The sequence below is a fragment of the Bombina bombina genome, chromosome 6, assembly GCF_027579735.1.
Source record: "Bombina bombina isolate aBomBom1 chromosome 6, aBomBom1.pri, whole genome shotgun sequence".
NCBI classification, from domain to species: Eukaryota; Metazoa; Chordata; class Amphibia; order Anura; family Bombinatoridae; genus Bombina; species Bombina bombina.
Genome location: NC_069504.1, coordinates 177,647,297 through 177,669,972, shown reverse-complemented (window position 1 = coordinate 177,669,972; position 22,676 = coordinate 177,647,297). Strand labels below are relative to the sequence as shown.

General features: G+C 37.8%; 1 protein-coding gene across 1 annotated transcript in view; it reads left to right on the top strand.

Annotated features, from left to right (window-relative positions):
- LOC128664358 (ankyrin repeat domain-containing protein 26-like) overlaps positions 1-22,676 on the top strand; it is a 418,274-nt gene that overhangs the window by 5,492 nt on the left and 390,106 nt on the right. The window contains exons 2-3 of the mRNA XM_053719196.1: positions 8,237-8,351; positions 10,553-10,726. Coding sequence (XP_053575171.1) covers positions 8,237-8,351; positions 10,553-10,726 — 289 coding nt within the window. The remainder of the gene's footprint in view (positions 1-8,236; positions 8,352-10,552; positions 10,727-22,676) is intronic.

Genomic DNA, 22,676 nt, shown 5'->3' with positions numbered 1-22,676 from the left:
AGATTTTTTGTTAAATAAATTGCAAAGTTATGTCTATTTCCACTCCCACTGTATCATGTGACAGCCATCAGCCAATCACAAATGCATATACGTATATATTCTGTGAATTCTTGCACATGCTCAGTAGGAGCTGGTGACTTAAAAAGTTTAAATCTAAAAAGACTGTGCACATTTTGTTAATGGAAGTAAATTTGAAAGTTGTTTAAAATTGCATGCTCTATCTGAATCATGAAGTTTAATTTTGACTTGAGTGTCCCTTTAAACTTAGTTTGATGATGATGATACAATCTATATTATTAGGTTTATAATGCTGTTTAGGATTTAAAGTCTTCATTTCAAAGCTTTAAAAATAATGTATTAGGTGTTACTTATGACAATTTTGAGAGGGGTCTGGAACCTAACTTCCACACAGGTCAGCTGAGTGTATGTTTGCACGTTTGCTTGTTTGCACATTTTTAAAAATTTGGACAATTGTATATCCCCATTTGACTTTTTTGATCTCCTGGCCTGAAACATGCCAGATAAACTTATAGGAAACATGTTTTGTTTTATGCTTTGTAGGATTAGCTCCCTATACATCTAAAACCATGTAATGTATGTGTGAATCAGTGTTTAATTCTTCACACCAGTGAAAGTCAAACTGAATTAAAAGGAAATAAAAGTGTAAAAAGAAATTGCCCTGATTTGTTAGAGCATTGTATTATTGCACTGATGTTTGGATTTAAATGTTTAACCCCTGTAAAGGGTTAAACACATATTGCAAGTGATCTCCAGAGCAGCAATGTACTACTGGAACCTAGTTAGTGATTGGTACTATGCATTTATTCCTCTTGTCTTTGGCTCACCAGATGTGTTCAGCTAGGTCCCAATAGTTCTGTGGAACTAGCTTTAATTTTAACTATGTGTTTAACCCGTTTTAAGTGTTAACAGCATAATTATGTGCACTTAATAGTGCAATAATAACATGATCCAGCATATTAGACCACTTTTTTGTTTGCACTTTTATGAACATTGATTTTTCCCTGCACCCAGAAAGGCTGAAGTGCACTTGGTGGAATTCAAACCTCTCATTCATGCTACACAGTGATTGTTTGATATATACAGGAGCTAATTTATATCAGATAAACAGCATTCAAGAGGTGTTGCCGTTGGATATTTTCCTGGACTGCAAAATTACAAACTGTGCTAATAACGTTGGTTTTAAGACATTTATTTTGTATGCAGATCTTTTGCACACAGTGATTTGTTTCTGATGCATAAACAGATATTTTATGTGTGAATCTACGTGTCCTTCTTTCCATCAATGAAAGTCAAACTAATTTAAATGGACCTTTTAAGGTAAAAATTGAAATGTGCATGGTTGGATTATAATTTAAATAGCATAATTTTTGCAATATACTTTCATTAGCAAAAATGCTTCTGTTATGGTTGTGACTGTTTTTCAGTGGCATACACACATATGCTGTGAGGGCCTGTGTACCGTTATTCAAGCTCAGAGAAGTGGTGGTTGAAAGTATTGTGTCTGTGAAAACCTAATTGGTGTCATACAAGCCCTCACAGGATATGTGCATACATTACAAGAAATGTTATTTTTCCTTTTTTATAAATAATAAAAATCATTACAATACTAAAGAATAAATCCTTCATTTATATTGCACTTGAAATGGAGTTGGTACTTTTCAAAAGATTTTGCAAGCTAGAGATGAATCTACCTTTTTGCTAATAAAATTCTTTGTTCATATTAAAGGGATATATAACCCAAAAAATCCTATTGTGATTCAGACAAAGCACACAATTTTAAAACATTTTCAATTTTCTTCTATTTGCTTAGTTCCCATGGTATTCTTTGTTGAAGCGATACCTAGATAGGTGCCTGGAACACTATATGGCAGGAAACAGTGCTGCCATATAGTGGTTTTGATAATGGATACCATTCTTGCAAAACTGTTACAATATAGTGCACCAGACACGTTCATAATACTTCCTGAGTTTACCAAGGGAATGAAGGAAATTGTTATAATAGAAGTAAAATAGAAAATGGTTTAAAATGTGCATTCTTTATCTGAATCATGAAAGAAAAAAATGGGTTTCATGTCCCCCTTATGCAATATTTTAATGTTTTTTATTAGCAATTCTGCATTGTTTTCTTTTGAATATGTGTCGCTTATTAAGTAATAAATCCAACAGATGTAGTTTCGTCTTGAAACCATGCATAAGATGCACAGCTTAACTTGAATTAATCCTCTTAGCTCCTGTTAAGGTGAATTCTATTTGTGATTGCCATGGCGTATTTCAGAGCTTGATAAATCATAGGAGCCTGGAAGCTGAAGCTGCTATAATTCTGGATCGTACGCCTAACTTTTGGATGTCTATATATGCAATTGTATATGAAATCAGACCTCTTCGAATCTGTTACCCCTTGGCTTTTTTTGTCTCCCTTTTTTAAAGGGATCTCTGATAGGCTCCTCTTGTGGCAAATAAAATTATTTCATATTAGTGTAGACCTTTGATTTTATTAGATTTTCTAATATATATTTATACAACATAATTAGCTTGATAGATCTTGCATATATGATTCATATCACTTTCATAAATGGCATGTGTGTTGCTACCTTGAAGATCAATCTAACGTTAATTAATCAATTTCAGTGGGTTAGGATCCTTAAACTGGAGAAGCCTTTCCACTGATACAATTGGCTCTATTGCATATTTGTGTAGGGAATATAGTCACTAAAGCAGGGCTACATAGACCCATAGTGCCGTAAAAGGTGCACCTGACATCAAGGTTTGTGAACCCTGTATTGTCTACTGCCCTACTGCTTGGTGTTCTCCACAGAAAATTTTGCCAGCTGGGTGGTATTATAAAGTAGCAAGGTTGGGGCAGTGTAATACTCTAATATTATTTCAGTTTTTTGCTATCCAACTCATAAAATAATTTGCATAATTTAACAAATATATTTAATAAAAATGCAAAAAAGTAAAAAAATATATTCCACGTGAATAGTGATACTTAAAGGGACATAATACTCATATGCTAAATAACTTGAAAATTATGCAGCATAACTGCTTAAAGCTGACATGAAAATATCACCTGAACATCTCTATGTAAAAATGGAAGATATTTTACCTCAACATTTCTTCAGCTCACCAGAGTAAGTGCTCTTTGGACAGTTAGAGCTGCTGTAAAGATGCAGGTTGGAAAAAAAACACAGTAGCCAATCAGCTGAGGTCTTGCATTGTTATGCAGTGATCAGTGATAGAAAAATAACACGACTGTGCCTGCACATGCCAGATGCACACTCCCTAGCTTGTCCTGGGACAAGCATTCTGACTGGCAGCTTAAAGTCTCTTTACAGTGGGGTGTAAATACTTAGGACATTTTGAGGTAAATATCTTCCTTTTTTTACATAGAGATGTTCAGGTGATATTTTCTAGTCAGTTTTTTATAGCTATGCTGCATCACTTTCAAGTGCTTCAACATTTGGGTATTATGTCACTTTAACAAAAACAAATGTGAATAATTAAAGTAATAAAATATCCACTGTGAACAAAATGTTGCAGTTGTAGCAATTTCTGAGGGAAATGGAGAAGCGATAGTTCTGCAGTAGTTATCAGATGTGCCTCAAATAAAAACATATAACAAGTCTATAACGTTATACTGTTTTTTGGTTACTTAAAATTGATTTCTTGGTAATGGTACTCACATATGACTGAGCTACTATTACTTTAAGATAAGCGCTCAAGGAGTCACCTGGGTATAACAGGGAGTTCCACTTTATTTAAAAGCAATTTAAAAAAGGATTACAAAAACAATCACTCTTGGGTTACAGGATACTTTAACAGCTCAAGACTGCATACACCAAATACGGCTATTGTTACACTTCAGGAACACAGTCCCACGGCAAAATCTTTAGCCCAGTGTTTAGTCTGTGTGCCAAGAATTCCACCCCTCCTTGTGATGTGATTACGTAATCCAAGAATGTCCGACGTACGTTTCACTATTACAGCTTTATCAAGGATCTGCAACATTTTGTTAAGTATTGTGCACAGTGAATACTTTATTATTTTAATTATTCATATTTAATAATAATGTTTGAACATTTTAAATTTTAGCTAAAATTTTAGCTGGGTGGTCAGTAAAATCAGCCAGGTAGTGCACCCAATAAAAAAGGTTCTGAGGAGAACACTGCTGCTGTTTGTATACAAAAACTGTTTGGTCCTTGAGGCTACCAAAATCGGGTTTTGACTTTCAAGCTGCATTATGGTAATTGTGGCAACACACTGTGGTGACTTAACCATTACTTGCCGAGAACACTCCCTCAGTGTTGCAATCCTTGCTTGGCTATAACAAGAGTTGTAGAAGAAAAAGAAGGCAATGAGTCTGCCTGCCATAGAGAGCTGGGAAAGCTGGACAGAGGTAACATTTAACTGTCATATAAGTGATTTTTATGCAAAAGCGAGAAGAGCATCTATGAACCCTGTATATTTCTCCTTCTAAGGAGCAGGTCAAGGGAACATTCATAGGAGCCAGGGTCTAGAGGAGGGATCTACACTACAGAAATAAAATATATATATATATATATATTTAAAAAATAAATAAAAGCCCTAAACTACTTAATGGCGGACTGTCTGCCAGTCCCTAAGATGGTGGTGATCAATGTTTCCTCTAAGGCCAAAATTGTAAGTGGCCCAGCAGAGAAACCGTTAATCAGAGCAATTCACAAACTCGTCTACACAATGCAGACTGCAAGGTGTGGTTCCCTTATTAACTGTTTCACTGATGGGACGCTCACAAAACTGGCCTTAGAGAAAACACTGGTGTTATCCAGTGTGGTGGGGAAAGGAGAGAAGAGAGCTGTTTAGGAGGGATCAGGTAGGGATTATGGGGTAGGAGGGTAATTTCTAACCTATTAACCTTACAAGCTAACTGATTAACCCCTTCAATTTTGGGTGCAGCTGCAATTAGCAGCCTTCTGATTGACAAAAAACAATGGCAAAGCCATGCATGTCTGCTATTGTCTGCTATTTTTGAACAAAGGGGACCCGAGAGAAGCTTTTACAACCATTTGTCTTATGACTGTAGTAGTTGTGTACAAATAATTTCAGTAAGACTCCCAAAGACTGCAAAAAAGTTTACATTTTTTTTATATGATCATATTTAGTGGCCAAATTGCATCAAATAAGCCAAAATGGGCGTAGGTCAATACCTTGGGTTCTCTACATTAAAAATATATTGGTTTTCATAGCTAAATAAAAAAAAACACACACGCACACAATGGCTCTATTTATGTTTAAATTGAGTGATAGCCAAAATTCTAAACATGCTCTGCCACTTTGAGCAAGTTTGTATCTGAAATTCATGGTAGTGAAGGGGTTAAATCCTTTTAAACAGGCTCCTTTAAGCCAAGGCTGTACTGCTTAACAAAGCTTAAAAGCGTAGTAGGGATAGAAGGCGGCAAAAGAAACTACAAGTGGATAGCTGTTTTGTTATTTTTCTAACCCTCCCTCTCTGTTTGTGTCTGTGCCACTGTGTGAGAGGTGCGTGTGTGGTCTCGCACAGGAGTTCCAAGTAGTCATTGCTACCAGATACCTTCAATTTGTTAAACTGTGATATGTAAAACAGTTAAAAAAACAAAAACATAATACAGGTTTTCTGACAATTATTTCTATTCCAGTAACTTGCTGTATATACGGCAGCAAACCACGTGCTTGCGTCTCTTTTTCTCGTTTATGATTTAAGTGCTGGAGGGGGTGTGGTGTGAAGTCACCATGTGCTAGAGCATTGTTTCTCAACCGCGGTCCTCAAGTACTCCTAACAGGCCAGGTTTTTATTATAGCTGAACTAGTGCACAGGTGAAATAATCAGCTGATGGGTCAGAACAGGTTAGTAACCATGGTTACTATTCAGCAGATTATTTCACCTGTGCTCTAGCTCAGCTATAAGGAAAACCTGGCCTGTTAGGTGTACTTGAGGACCGCGGTTGAGAAACACAGTACTAGAGTATGTGTATGGTGGACATGCTCATATTAAAATGCTTTAGTCAAATTTTAAGATGCACTATTTTGCATTTCAAATTTGATTAGTTTTTTTGTTGTTGTCACTTTTAAATAGCCACCTTCTATGTCTTAAAAGTAACACAGCAGCATTCTTATTTCCAGTTCACCTTCATGTCGGTAGTACCCCTTGACAACTGATTTGTTTTAAGCCTTAAGCTGTAAGGGAGATCTAATAAGGTTGACATAGAAACCTGATGGAGGAATAATGGTATATATTGTGTTTCACTTGGGCTAATAGGTTACATTCCTTAGAAAGATCAATACTACCATATTGATGTTTTTTATGGACTTTCGAGCTTCCTGCTCTCAGGAATCCACAAATGTATACTTTTGTATTTTTTAAAGAGTACTCAAGTGTTAACTCATAAGTATCAATACTTTGTTGTTGTGTTTTTTTTTTTTTTTTAAAGGGACATGAAACACAAACTTTTTTTTCTTTCATGATTCAGAGAGAGCATACAGCTTTAAACAACTTCCTAATCTACTTCTATGGTCAAATTTTCTTCATTCTCTTGTTATCTTTTGTTTTCAGGAGTAGCAATGCACATTTTATGTGCAGCCACCAATCAACAGCTAGCTCCCAGTAGTGCATTGCTGCTCCTAAGCCTACATAGGTATGCTTTTTTAAATAAGGATACTAAGAGAATGAAGCAAATCACATAATAAACGGGAAAGTTGTTTAAAGGGACAGTCTACACCAGAATTTTTATTGTTTTAAAAGACAGATAATCCCTTTATTACCCATTTCCCAGTTTTGCATAACCAACACAGTTATAATAATATACTTTTAACCTCTGTGATTATCTTGTATCTAAGCCTCTGCAAACTGCCCCTTTTTTCAGTTCTTTTGACAGACTTGCAGTCTAGCCAATCAGTGCCAGCTCCCAGATTACTTCACGTGCACGAGCACAGTGTTATCTATATGAAATATGTGAACTAACACCCTCTAGTGGTGAAAAACTGTTAAAATGCATTCTGAAAGAGGTGGGCTTCAAGGTCTAAGAAATTAGCATATGAACCTCCTAGGTTAAGCTTTCAACTAAGAATACCAAGAGAACAAAGCAAAATTGGTGATAAAAGTAAATTGGAAAATTGTTTAAAATTGCATGCTCTATCTGAATCATGAAAGTTTATTTTGGCCTAGACTGTCCCTTTAAAATCACATGCTCTGTCTGAATCTTGACTTTGCTGTTCTTTTAAATAATAAGCTTAAAGTAGTTTAAATGTATGAAACTGTGCTGAGAAAATCCCAAAATGTATCTATTGCTAATTAAATAACAAATCAAAATAAGACATATTTATTTAAAATATAGGGAGAGACTAACAGAAATATTGAGGCATTACTTAGCCATATACTTTTTGAAGGATCTTGATGAGAGTGGCAGTGTATTGATGTATGTAGAACAGACCACACATTTGTTAGGCAGAAGTAATATAGGCACTGTGGCTCCCTGGTTTCCAGTTTCCTGTTTTAAGCCCAACAAATGGGAAAAAGGAGGAAAACTGAACAATGTTATATTAGGTATAACTCTGTTTTAGTACATGGTAGTGGTGGAGTTAGGAATGCACCTGTATTTATTAACTGCTGGGTTTTGTGACAAACTGGGAAGAACATGTTTAATCTGTAGTTTATTTTATTCTCTGAAATTCAAAATAATTATAGTTAAAGTTAAATTAAATAATTTATTTGTAATGCATTAAAAATGCTTCTATTAAAAATGATTGTAGCTTTTAGGACAATAGAATGTGTGTGTTGTCTGCTAATCTCACGTAGGGTTGAGTGCACGTGCATCTCTGACTTGTGCCTTGAGAACCTATGTGAGACTGTCATGTGCATGCACTTTTCCTATCTCTGCATACATAGCAGGTCACCTGTGTAGTAGCAGTGTATTTTATTACATATACTCCTGTCTTTCAAAAGTTTGTGTTTGACATTATTTCACATTTTCTCTGGTAAGTGTCAGAATTATATTGATATATATTGCACAAGCAGTTAGTTGCTCAAGCATAATTTCTTGTAGTCTATCCTTTTGTTAGCCATCCTTTTTTTTTATAACTAATTTACAGCATCATACTATAACATGATTACATACAATATTTGCTTTTAATTAAAATGTCTCATTTTAAAATGTAAGCTAAACTAACTCCAATCTTTTTTAAATCTTTTCATCATTTCTAGGACACCGTTACATCTTGCGTGTGCAAATGGGCATCCTGATGCTGTTTCAGTGTTAGTAGAAAGCAAATCTAAGCTAAATCTTTGTGACAATGATTGCCGATCTGCTTTAATGAAGGTAAAGTTCTTTCTTTTGCTTTTTCCTATTTAAAAAAAAATCTGATGGTAATGACGAATCGTGTTTAGTTATTTCATATTTTTTTCCTAAAAATGTTGCGCCTGTATGCTTTAGACTATACTGTTTTATGCAGCTATGTATTTCTTAAGCAAGTGTAACCTCTGTCCTCAGCTATACACTTCTGTAAGGAGAGAAAATCCCCAGGGGTGATGGGGGAAACAGATGTGATCCCCATGCCCACTGTGCCCTAGAGGTACAGTATAGAGCTGCACTCCCACTGACATAGTGCATAGAGGCAGAATTGTACAAATCTCTTATTGATAGGAAACTTGCCTGGCGGTCGTTATTTATAAAATCAACAACTTTAAAAAAAATTTGCTTCACCGTTTTTGATTTTTCAGAGAATTGGGCAGTGCTTTTCTGTCACCCTTCCTGAGCAAAATCTTAAAATATTTATTTTAAAAGCATATCTTTTCCTGAGATATAGGCAATTTCTTGTGGCAAGAGTGGCATAAAGTGGAATGTAAGCTCAGGAGCGTGCATGTGTCTGGAGCACTATATGGTAGCAGTTTTGCAAGAATGTTTGCAAAAATTTGCAAGAGCACTAGATGGCAGCACTGTTACCTGCCATGTAGTGCTCTAGACACTTACCTAAGTATCTCTTCAACAAAGAATACCATGGGAACAAAGCACATTTGTTAATAAAAGTAAATGGGGAAACTTTTTTTAAAAAAAATGTATGCTCTATCTGAATCACAAAAGAAAATATTTGTATTTCGTATCCCTTTAACACAGAAGGATTAAGAGTAACAATACTGGTTTTTATGCCACACCAACTACCCATGAGAAAGTACCCAGAAAAACTGAATTTTGATGGCGTAAATATGTAGAAAATGGAGATTTGTTTGTCATATTTAGACAGCCATAGGGTTACAAAGGCTCAGCAAGTCACACAACCATTAAAACTGAAAGGTAATGAACTTTACAAAGACACCATGTGGAGCTGTATAGCTCTTACAGACAAAAAGCTATGGTCAATCCAAAAATGCCATTAAAAGGTGCTTATATCTTAGAAGAACATGTTTTTAAAAATGTGGGATTTTGCTCTGGTAGATGGATACTATCCCTCAGGACAAGTTACTATGTGGTGTGTGTTTTTATTTGAGTGCTTCTTGTGTTTGTACAGATATCCCATGATACCCTATAACCTCTCAAGAAGTAGCACAATGCAGATATTGTACGTGGATGAAACAAACGATCAGAACAAAGTGATATCTTGGATATTAAATAATGTAATAGTGTTGTTATTATTATGTAGATAGCTTATTGCTTTCTGAGATATCTGTTCTTAAGTTTATCGAGCTGACCAGAGGAGTAAGGGTCTAAATTCTCTATAAACCTAAATCACTTCCAGTTAAATAAAATAACAAAAACAAAACGCTACATGGCAAAAGATTTTGGGGAATTTTATTCCTGCACCAAAAAATTGTTATTCGTTTATTTGTAGCAAACAAGCTGATGTTAGTTTTCCTGCCTCAATGCAAAAGTCATTGGAAATCTGACGTGTATACAGTGGTGTTCTATGGGTTTGGTCTGTATAGTCCTCTTGCAAAGCATATCAGTTCAATTCATACTGCTGAGCAGTGATCACATATTGTATGGAGCCTCAAACTAAACCAAATCCTTGAAGGACAAGAAAGGTTAAGATATATATCGCCTTTTCAATAGCTCTAAACCGTGTATTAAAAACTGTAATCTATGTACCAAAGTAACTATACTACTTCTAGTACTTAGTCCACACATAATGTAATGCTTTCTTGTTATAGGTAGAACTTCTTTAGTGTATTACAAAAAACTAAAATGTTAGTAATATGGCTTGCTATTCTGAATATCATCCATGTCTTTCTCTATGAAGATATAGAGCATCACACGCTCTTTTGCGAACACATTGTTTTCTCTCTCTTATTGATACAAAAATTTCGACCGACTTTAATGCAAAATACTTATCTTTATTGCATTGTTTGTAATGTCATTGTTATATTTGGTCATTAAAGATCAATTAAAAAAATTGTTACTTATGTTTACATGTTAATTAATTAATGCATTCATTCATGCTTTCATTGAAATATGTATTTACTTTTTTGTAAGAGAAGTAATATACTTTGTGTTGTAATTAATTTTCATTTTAAATTTATAAATAGGCTGTCCAGTGTCAGCAAGAACTCTGTGCTACAATTTTACTGCAACATGAAGCAGATCCTAATCTTGTAGATGTGAATGGAAATTCTGCCCTTCACTTTGCTGCTCAAATTCCATCAATACAAATAGCAACTGAACTACTTGAACATGGAGGGAACATTAATGCTGGAAATAGGGTAAATACCTAATGTTTACATTTTCTTGTACAGTATATATATATATATATATATATTGTAATGCATTTATTTCAGACATTATTTGTCAACATGCTATTGTGCAGCTCCCCAAAATTGGTATGTACTTACCTTAGTGAGTTTATACATTTTATTTGTAACCTAAAGCAGCCCTTCTTAAACTTTTTTCACTCGTGACCCCATTTCACTCAAGAAATTTTTACGTGACCCCGGGTATATAAAATCGGTATACAAATCAAACATTTACTGATAATAAATCATTACGACATTTATTTTAAAGCAATTCTTTGGAATACATTTAATATTAACATTTATTAAAGACAAAATCAAATTTGCATATTAATGAGATGGATGTGCTTGTTTATTTTTACATAAAGAATTAAATTTTGGCTGAATATTTGAAACTGCAGGACGTAGAGCATCTTCAACGTTTTTCAGAGTTGATCGATATTTTGTTTTTATATTCGTCAATGCTGAAAACGCTGCTTCGCATAAATACGTAGTACAGAATGGCAGAAGTATGTCTAGGGCCATTTCAGAAATTGTTGCAAATTCTGTCTTAATCTGAAGCCAAAATTCAGTTAACGATTTTTGCTGAAACTCAAGTTTAAAACCTGTGTCACTTGATAACTCAGCAAATTCTTCTTGAACTTTAAATGGCAGATGACTGACGTTTTCGATTTCCATTGAGTATGGTTTTTGAACCCAACTTTGTTTTTGTGAATCAAAATTTGAAGAGAAGTATTTCTGAAACTGTGTCTGGAGGCACTTCAGATGATAAATTATAACTCTTGCAATTAAATCTTTGGGAAGGTTATTTTCAATTATAAACTTATCTGTAGCTGTAAACATTTCTAAAGATCCCTTTTCCACCCTATTCTTCCATATGTTAACTTTTTTAGTAAAACTTTCAACTTTATCTTTTAACACAAATATGTTACAATTTTTTCCTTGAAGAGACATGTTTAAATCATTGAGTTTTTCAAAAATATCCGACAAATAACACAGTTTTGAAAGCCATAAGTCATCATGAAAAAAATTAACAAAATTGGATTCCTGCTCAGTCAAAAATATAGCAACTTCATCTTTCAATTTCAATAATCTGTTTAAACTTCGCCCTCTTGAGAGCCACCTTACCTCTGCATGTAGTAATAAGCTTTTGTAATCGGAGTCCATGTCTTTGCAATGGTTTGAAAACAAACGAATGTTAAGGGCATGGCTTTTGATGAAGTTAATGATTTTGATAGTATCGCGAAGCACAACATCTAAATCTGGTGATAATTTTTTGGCTACGAGTACCTCCCGATGGATCATGCAGTCAGTAAAAGTGATATGTTCATTGCCACCAGCTTTAACTTTTGCTAAAAATCCAACATTTCTGCCCATCATTGCTCCAGCGCCGTCTATACAGACTCCAACACAGTTTTTCCACTGTAACCCTTATTTTTTGAAAAATTAATCTACTTTAAGATATATATTTTCCCCTCTTTTGTGTCCTTCCAAAGGGCGACAAAACAATAATTCCAAATGTATGCTTCCTTCATAAACATATCTTACATAAAGTAACAAATGTTCCATGTTAGAAATATCAGTTGTTTCATCTAACTGAATTGCAAACTTCAGGCTGTCCTTAAGCCTGGTAATAAGCTGCTGGAATTGGTCATTACTAATTTCAGAAATTCTTTTGGAAACAGTATAATTCGATAAAGGAATTTTACGAATTTCATCCCCAAACTTTTTCCCATGAACTATTTCTGACATTTTAATAGCAGCAGGTAACACGAGATCTTCACCTATTGTGTAGGGTTTTTTAGTTTTTGCAATTAAATAAGAAGTTTCGTAAGATGCAAGTAAATACTTTTCGTTGACAGTAACAAATGTCTCAAAAGATTTTTTTTCTTTATTTGAAAAATTTCCTTTGGTTTATTGCAGTACGCTGCATGCTTGGTATTAAGATGTCTTTTTAGTTTGGCTGGTTTCATGCTCTCCGCAGCCAAAACCTCCTTACAAATTAGGCAAAGAGGTTTTCCCACACCATCATGATCATTATAAGTAAATCCATATTGCAAAAATGATTAATCATATTTTCATTTTCTGGTCACTTTCGGTGTGCTACAACATTAGCACCGCCATATTATGATGTTACTAAACACACTGACATTAGCACCGCCATATTATGTTGTTACTAAACACACTGACATTAGCACCGCCATATTATGTTGTTACTAAACACACTGACATTAGCACCGCCATATTATGTTGTTACTAAACACACTGACATTAGCACCGCCATATTATGTTGTTACTAAACACACTGACATTAGCACCGCCATATTATGTTGTTACTAAACACACTGACATTAGCACCGCCATATTATGTTGTTACTAAACACACTGACATTAGCACCGCCATATTATGATGTTACTAAACACACTGACATTAGCACCGCCATATTATGATGTTACTAAACACACTGACATTAGCACCGCCATATTATGATGTTACTAAACACACTGACATTAGCACCGCCATATTATGTTGTTACTAAACACACTGACATTAGCACCGCCATATTATGTTGTTACTAAACACACTGACATTAGCACCGCCATATTATGTTGTTACTAAACACACTGACATTAGCACCGCCATATTATGTTGTTACTAAACACACTGACATTAGCACCGCCATATTATGTTGTTACTAAACACACTGACATTAGCACCGCCATATTATGTTGTTACTAAACACACTGACATTAGCACCGCCATATTATGTTGTTACTAAACACACTGACATTAGCACCGCCATATTATGTTGTTACTAAACACACTGACATTAGCACCGCCATATTATGTTGTTACTAAACACACTGACATTAGCACCGCCATATTATGTTGTTACTAAACACACTGACATTAGCACCGCCATATTATGTTGTTACTAAACACACTGACATTAGCACCGCCATATTATGTTGTTACTAAACACACTGACATTAGCACCGCCATATTATGTTGTTACTAAACACACTGACATTAGCACCGCCATATTATGATGTTACTAAACACACTGACATTAGCACCGCCATATTATGATGTTACTAAACACACTGACATTAGCACCGCCATATTATGATGTTACTAAACACACTGACATTAGCACCGCCATATTATGATGTTACTAAACACACTGACATTAGCACCGCCATATTATGATGTTACTAAACACACTGACATTAGCACCGCCATATTATGATATTACTAAACCCACTGACAGTAGCACCGCCATATTATGATGTTACTAAATTTTGATTTGAGGTAATTCTTCCAACCTAATATTAACGCAATGATATGGTATGCAATATTTTGCAAACAGAAATTAGTTTAATTAGACATCACTGGCAGAAAAGTTGTGTATCTTATACATACATATATATTTAGGCTTTAAAAAAGGGTATATCCCTGGACTACAATACATTGCACATTTTAGTAAACCATATGACAGTTTAAATGCTATTAAAACAGTTTCCTTTGCTGTGAGGGTTTGAATTACTGTCACAGCACATTATAAACATGGTGGTTGCCCCAAGGTTTAATCCATAGGAATGAAGCCTTCCAAATACAATTATCACTTGAAAATGTATACAAAAAAAAAAAAATATGTGGGAAACTTAAATTGTTTAAGTGAAAAACAGTATACTACATAGCAACAATAACAAAAGCTTAGAATTGATTCTACCACTTAGAAGTAAATATAATAATGGATGCAAGGTGCAGAAAATAAACAACAATGTGATTAAAGCAGCTGAAGCCATGCACCGTAAAGAGAATATACTTTTATATCACATCCTTTGGGTATATTATTATTATTGTGTTTATAGTACTACCCTTAGTGCACACCTATGTTTCACTGTAGATGCTTGATAACTTTATAACTATATCTACTGAATGAATTAACACCAAATAAAAGCAAAAATTCTAGCCAGCAAATCTATCTCCTTGACAAGTTCCATAAAAATTGGCATTGGCTTAGGCTGCAGTGCTTGCTAACCCATTCCTAAGTATTTGATCATTCTAAATACAAGCCTTGTAACACCTCTTAAGGATTATCACTTGGGAGAAATCACATGGATTGAGGAAAGTGGGAACAGTCAGAGTGGGTTACAATCAAGGTTTACAGTCAACTGTGTGTGTATATAATTCACACTTGTTAAATTGGCGCAACACTCGTAGATAATAATGTTTTCCTAACCAGGCTACAACAACCTGCCAGGGCTCATTGTCTCGCTTCAGACATATAATTCTTTATAGTGACATCATTCTAATGTTCAGTTTCGGTAGAAAAATGTTTCTAGTGTTACTACAGCAACTATGACATCCTGAGCAATGCTGTGTAACTTCCCAACAGAAACTAGGACCTGCGGTTTTTAGTTCCGACCTAAGAGCTTACTTGAGACGAGAGAAAGTGTGTGAAAGGTTAAAGCTCATCTAATTGGATATTATTATTATATGTCTTACCGTACCCGGAATCTAGGATGCGAGTAAAGGGGTAGACTGGAACCTCAGACGTCTGGTTAGTGAAGTCAATGTGGCAATCAAATAGTGGTGCTCTGGATAGCAGGCTGAGAGACTCGGTTATGTACCGAGAGAGATCCGTGTGCTCAGAGGGTTCCGGAAGGTGGTGGGAGGAGTTGAGTATCAGCTGGGCTGTAGGAAGCCGGAGGAACCATACGTTATGTATCCGATTCCCTCCCTCATAACAGTTATGGCGCCTCTGGTCTACTGGAGTCTGTCTGGTGGCCCAGCCTGGCCCTCTGTGACGATGTCTTGATGTCTAGTCAGTGAGTCGCTGTCCTTTTTGATCTGCTGCTGAGCCTGCGTGTCTGACCGACGTCACTGCTCAATTGTTAGAGTCAGACTGTTTGTTAAATTCCCCACAGCTCCCGCGACCCCCACATTAGGGTTTTGCGACCCCATATGGGGTCGCGACCCACAGTTTAAGAAGGGCTGACCTAAAGGAACTGTAAACATCAATAATATTTTTATAGGATCATGTAGTATGTGCCCTTTTAAAGTGTTCTTTTCCCCCCATATATTACCCCCTGAAATCTCTGTTGTCCCCCTTTATAGCCCACCATAAAAATAGGAATAGGGTGGTTCATCCAATCAAAGGCCATACTGCCTGTGCAATCTACTTGAAAGTAGTATGACCTGTCTATGTGGCTTATGCCTTCAACCTGTGTGGGAGCTCGCTATTTAAAGTGATGGTAAACTTCTATGTCTTTATAGTAAAAATATTTGTAATCATAAGTAAAAGATGGGCCCTTTCATTCATAAAATGCATTGTAAACGCTTAATTTTTAAAAATAAATACCCTTTTTATATATTGTGCTTTTCCGCCGCCCGTAATGGATACTCTATTTCTGTCTTCACTGATGATTCAGGCTGAAGCCAATTGTATCGCGCCCCCTTTTGGCATCAAAAACAGGGGCGTTGTTATTAACTTGCTGCACGCCAAAGGAAGTGCGATACGATTGGCTACAGCCTGAATCATCAGTGAATACAGAAATAGAGTATCTATTACTATAAACATAGAAGTTTACTATCACTTTAAATGGTCATAATACTTATTATCTAAATCACTTGAAGTGATGCAGCATAACTGTAAAAAGCTGAAATGAAAATATCACCTGAATATCTCTATGTAAAAATAGAAGATATTTTACCTGAAAATTTCTTCAGCTCACCAGCTGCAAGTTGAGAAAAGGTAATTCTTTGCTTTTGCTGTGATCTCATGAGATTTCACTAAAATTTTGTGAGATTTCATAGTAAACTTACTTAAACTGAATAGGAAAATAACATGACTGTGCCTGCCATGACAGATGCACACTCCCTTGCAAGTCCTGATTGGCTGCTTAAAGTCTTTTTTACAGTGGGGTGGGAATTTTGAAGTAAAATATCTTTTTTACATGGAGATGTTCAGGTGATATTTTGTAGTCAAATTTTACAGTTATGCTACATCAGTTTCAAGTACTTCAACATTTGGGTATCATGTTCCTTTAATGGCACAGGCTCTACAGTGGAGGGGGACTTTAACAAAGTGACTACTCTTACCACAACAGGATCTATACATGAGATTGTTTGAATTTATGTTCTGCAGATGGTGTTCGTTCATAATATGTTGAAACATGATAACCGGTTTGCTTTGGAATTGTTTTGTTTTCTTTATTTGTTGTTATTATTGAAATGGTCGTACTCGTACTTGTTGTTTGAACATAAAACTTGTACTTTGTTGACCACTAATAAAATTATAATAATAATAAAAAAAAAAAGTAAGTATCCCAAACTGCACTTTCACCTGGGCACATGATTCTGTAAAACATATTTCACTACCTTTAAAGATCTAAGGAGATCTAAGCTGAGATGCTAGCTATATATTTTATATAGGTATTTATACTGTATACTGAATATTACAAAATGTTAGGCATAACTAGAATTTTTTCAGAATTGTACACCTTACTCCAAGAATTTTTGAAACCCTGTTTTAAATGATAATATTAAAGGGACATTATACACTATTTTTTTCTTTGCATAATTTTTTTTTTTTAAATTTTATAGTATTGCTGATTTTTAAATAACATTGCTCTGATTTTCAGCCTCCTAACCAAGCCCCAAAGTTTTATGAGAATACCGTTAGATACCTACTCCAGCTTGCACATGTTTTTGTAAAAGGTCTTTTCATATGCAAAAGAAGGGGGAGGGGGGAGTGTCTTATTGCCCACTTGCAGTGGGCTTTCCGGCTCCCTTTCCAACAGAGCTAAACTGAGAGCTTCTAAGTAAGTTTTTAAACAGTTTTATACTGGATTTTTTATATCCGTATCTGTGCATCTTATTCTTTATTGTAGTGTCTATTACATGCAGTTATATGAAAATTAGTGTATACTGTCCCTTTAAGTATATCTTCTTAAATGAGAAGAGTACACAGCTGCATTCATTACTTTTGGCAATTCAGAACCTGGCCACCAGGAGGAGGCAAAGACACCCCAGACAAAGGCTTAAATACCTCCCCCACTTCCCTCATCCCCCAGCCATTGTTTGCCTTTCGTCACAGGAGGTTGGCAGAGAAGTGTCAGAAGTTTTAAGATAGTCTCTTAGGGAGGGTAGCACTCTTCGAAATGGTACTGGAGTTTTAAGTAATTCTGTCAGCCTCTCAGTGAGAGCATGGATGAAAGTTAGAATCCGGAGATGCAGGGAGTGTCGTCTCTGCAAAACAATCCTGACTCATGTTAACAGCTCCTTGGCAATCGGCGTTGACGAGTTTTGCTGCCTGCCTTTATTCACTCAAGTCCATGTCAGAAGCGATGCTACTATCTGTCACACTTGAAGGGCCGTGTTTCTGTTCCACGGCGTACATTCCGGTAAGATTGTTTCTTTTTATTTCAATATGGGAATGTAATGTTAACGAAAGAAGTCAGGATCCCAGTTGGACTCCTTTTATCTTATGAAATCAAGGTTTATTATCTCCTGTGGGGGGTTATTGAACAGGGGGGACTTTAATCATGTTTGCTATGTGATTTTGTCTGGTATTGTGTACTGATACTTGTGCTCATGGCTATTCGGACATAACAGCTTTATTTCATCAGTTTGCGCAGTCCGAGAGACTGGTGCGTATTTTTGGCTTACACGTTGCACCTCGTGACCGGGTGTGGTCACGTTATATTCCATTTCCGTACCTTGACCGAGTGGCGATGGAGAGAGTCTGTTCGTTAGTTGTCTGGTTCACAGGAGGTGGTGAGTGCCCCAGCCATTGGAGTTTTAAGGTGCCGTTAGTGTTTGTCCATAATTGCAATCTCCAATTTATAGAGGATTCTGATTTTTTTGGAGACAGATATCTCCGATTCGGAGTATACGTCTTGCAAAGAGTATGAAATGGCCTGGATTATCCCTGCCCATCAGTTATGTTCCGATTGCTGTTCTAGAGTACTCTCTTCCCCCGAGTCAGGGAATTTAGAGTGTGCTGAGCCATTCGTCCCTGAGGATTCTATGTCCCAAGAGGCGCATGTCCCATAACCTTCCTTTGCTACACAAGCAGGTGTCCCTAGGGCCGTTACTGCTCCGGAAGGCGGCTTGTTTCCTCCAGAGGTTACAGCACGGTTCCGCATGGCCATATCTATGGCGCTGGCACATTTATATCTTCCTAGTGAAGTGTTTTTAAGATACTGTCCGTGTTCTGTTAACCGGGGTTCGTCGGGTGGGGGATCACCTGAGTCAGTTAGACCTTCTGGGGAAGCTATGGCCTCTGAGGCTTCGGGGCCCCACCCTCAGGGTTGGGGTTGTCCATTGATCCGGAATATTTTTCCTTCCGGTATAGACTGACACGTCTTCGTGTGCTACTAAAACATGTTTTGGCGGTGCTGGAGGATTCCAGTCCTACTGGCCGAGGGATCCTCGGTCTGCGGTGCCGGATGGCAAGCTGAGTTAGACGTGTAGGGATAAAGACAATCTCTTTAACATCTCCGTTTTTTCTTTTAAGTATCTGTTCCAGTTCTGACCTTGGAAGGATGGGGCCTCTAATCGGCTAGTCCGGTTGGCGTGCCGTTTTCCTTGGGCGTTCACCTTCGGGTGCTGCCTTCATTTTATTTAAATCCAGTTAGGATATATTTGATTTGTTTTAGGAAGCTCATGTCTGCTATAATTTTCCATTTGGGAATTTTTCTTCTCTGGAACTGATACTTGCGATTTTGTGGTCGCGTGCGTACTTCTTTGGAAGCTGCGCGTTTTATATATCAGAACTAAGTTATGATTATAGTTTATGTTTTAGATCCCTTTGGGGCTTCAATTTTTCTTCTTGGACAGTTCAGGTGTTCCTTGTACCAGGCAGGTACTGGTTGGGCGCTAGCTGCTGTTCCTTAGGGTTCATGTCACCTGGTGCCGGGGTGCCGGTTATCCTGTCGGGTGTTGTGTCGTTCACTTGTTTGAGTGTTTGTTTGTTGTTTACTTATCCATTAATTGAGGAGGTGTTTCGTTTTCTTATATGTCAACTTGCTCCTCGTCCTCGATGAACGGAATGTCGAAGGGATTGTATAGGTACTGCTATACCTTAAACTTTAAACAATTATGCACAACCAATTTGGCTAGCAGTATGTGTTAAACCTCCACACTAGCAGTAATTAGTGCGATTAAGAAGCAACGAATAGCTATTCAGCTTTGTCCATAGCCAATTAGGCAAGAGTACATTTAAAGAAGGCAGTTAGAGCATTTTACTATGTCTATGAGTAAGGCCAGGGGGCGGAAACGCCTAAGACAGGTTTATATGGATTAGCTGAATCCTTATTTTGCACTGTTCATGGATTTTATCCTTTGTGTTTCCAAAAATAAATAAATATTTTTTTTCTTTTTATGGGCGCTTTTTGTTTGACTTGCTGGTGTTCCTTGGATTAGGATTGTATAGGTTCTCTGCCGTTCCTTTTGTGGGGATCTGTCTACGACTCCTCGTTGGTCCTGGAGGTTTTTTTGACCTTGGTTCTGAGGTTCTCCATTCCTAAGGTGTTTGGAGGTCTGGATGACCGCGGGACAGTTGGGGTACCAGTTTGGATTTTTGTTTCAATCTTGTTGTTTTCCGGGTGGCTGTTTTTCTTGTGACCTTGTCGCAGGTACTCCTTGAGGTTGTGGGGACTGGTTCTCCCTTCTTGAGTGGTCTGGTCATCTGAGTCCGGGAGTTCGGGTATGTCCGTCTCCCCCTTTTTTCTCGCATGATCTCATAAGTTGGAGCGCAGGGGTTGGGTTCTCCCATTTTTTTTACTTGGCAACCGCCTTTGGTCCACTTCTCAGCAGGATTTCTAGGTTGTCAATGTTATTCCAAGTACAGTTTTTTTCTGGGGGGCTGATCCTGTGAGGATCTGTGACTTTCCATCTAAGGAGCGTATTACACTCGCCGGTGTAGCCTAGTGGGTCGCCTAGTTGCCCACATGGTTAAGATGGCGTGTAAAATCCCGCTATTGGGGTATGTCTCCATTTTAGTAAGACCTGTCTCTAGTAAACCCCAGGGTCCTTGGACTTGGAGTGTTGCCCTAGAACATCTAGGAGCTCTTGGTTTCTGGGGATGCAAGCAGAGGAACCAGGTTTCTGGTCCACCTACGGGTGCAAATTGCCATCTCTTGGGCTGATTTGATGTCTTCTATGATATTGGTCTGAGTCTCTTGCGAGCGTCCAATGTTCAAGGCCACGTGGGTGTGGAATGCTCTACCTAGAATTCCCTTCTCTGTATGAGGCAACTTGGTGGTTTCTCAGGACATACCGCCTGTCCCGGGTTTCGGGGGGTCTGGCCTTGGGTCCTGGGCGATTCAGTTTCTCTCATGGGAGATTTGGTATCGACCTGAAAATTAGTTTGCTGCCTTCAGGTGGATCTGCAGTTGTCACCAGAGGCAACTTTTGCATTAAGGTGGGCTTGAGGTTGTTTGCCTCAACTGAGCTGGTAGTATTGACCGTTGGGTTATTACTCAATGGTAGTGTTTTACCATTCTCCTTGGTCTCTTCTCCTTGACTACGGCTGGGGAAGTGGTCCCCTTGGCTCTTTTCTTTGGGGAGGCTTTGGAAGTATACAATTTCCATGGAGACCATGTGGGTCCTTATCTTCTCTTTCGAGGATTGTTTTCTTCCCTCCTTGTGTGTGGGATGTCAGGGGGGGCTGGCTCTGGTACTAGTCTGTGCCTCTATCTCCCCTTTTGGGAGTGTTCCTTCATAGAGGAATTTGAGCATGTAGAGCCAGCTGTAGTAACCTGATGTTTATCTTTTGCTGTCTAGCAAGCGGAAGGTTTGCAGTTTGAAACCAGCGGCATCTACTTGCACCTGGTATGTGTGCTCGCAAGTCTTATATCGTGGCAGTTGCTAGTAATGGTCAGAGTGGTTCTCCAATGGGTTGGTTCCTCTTAGGACCTCTGTTCTTCTTGGGGTGGGTGTTACCAGCCCCTTTTTGGGTTGGGTCCGTTCCTTGGAGGGGAGGTCGGAGATCTGTTCGCTCTCTTGGGTCTGACCGTGTACTGGCTCTTGACCCTGCTATCCTCCCGGGGGGGTTCACGGGTGTTCCTTTCTCCACTGGTTGCATTACTGCTGATGTTGGATGTCTCTGGGGGCTGGATTCCTGGCAGGAGTTTCTGTTGATAATTCGGCACTCTTTGTGGGATGGGGTCCCTTGACCAATTAGGGTCAGCTTGCTGCCCTGGAGCTGGAAATTCCCAAGTTCTGTCAGTTGTGTTCTGTGTTTCACAGTAAGCTCTTTTTCCTTGCGACAGTTAGTTTTCCATCCTGTTGGTGGGCTCTGGGTTTTCCTCCTACCTATATATGGCTAGTTTTAGCAGTTGTGTCTGCTAGACTAGGGTTCAGTGGGGAGTTTGTGGCCCCTTCGAGCACCATTAGTTATATGGTGCTGTGTCAGAGGATCTGAGGTTGGATTTTGTTCTTCCTTGCGATCTCTCTCTGGGAGAGGGACTTCTTAGAGAGTTCTTTTCCTTTGGTGGTTGTCCTGTAACCGCCTTCGTTCGCTTGTTTTGCGTCCTATTCCGTTTGTCCTTTGGTTCTCCTTTTGGGTACTCCATTCTCCCCTTCGGGGGTAGGTGGAGGTGCCTTTACTTCGGATAAGTTTGTGTGATTTGGGAGTCTTGCGGGACTTAGATTCCACTGAGCACAAAGCCTCCGAGGAGCCAAGGATTTTGAGTGGTCTCCAGCACGGCATGCCGGTTGTTTAACTGATGGGCAGTTATTTTTTCAGTTTTTTATGGGTAATTCAGGCTGTGGTGCCCTTCGAAGGAGCCGCCTTTTGTACCCGCCCTTTGTTTGCATTCGAGGGTCTCTCTTGGTTGAATGTGCCTTCCTCTCTGGAGATTCGTTGCTGATCTCTGGGCCTGGTCGTTACGGGGAATTTCTGTTCTT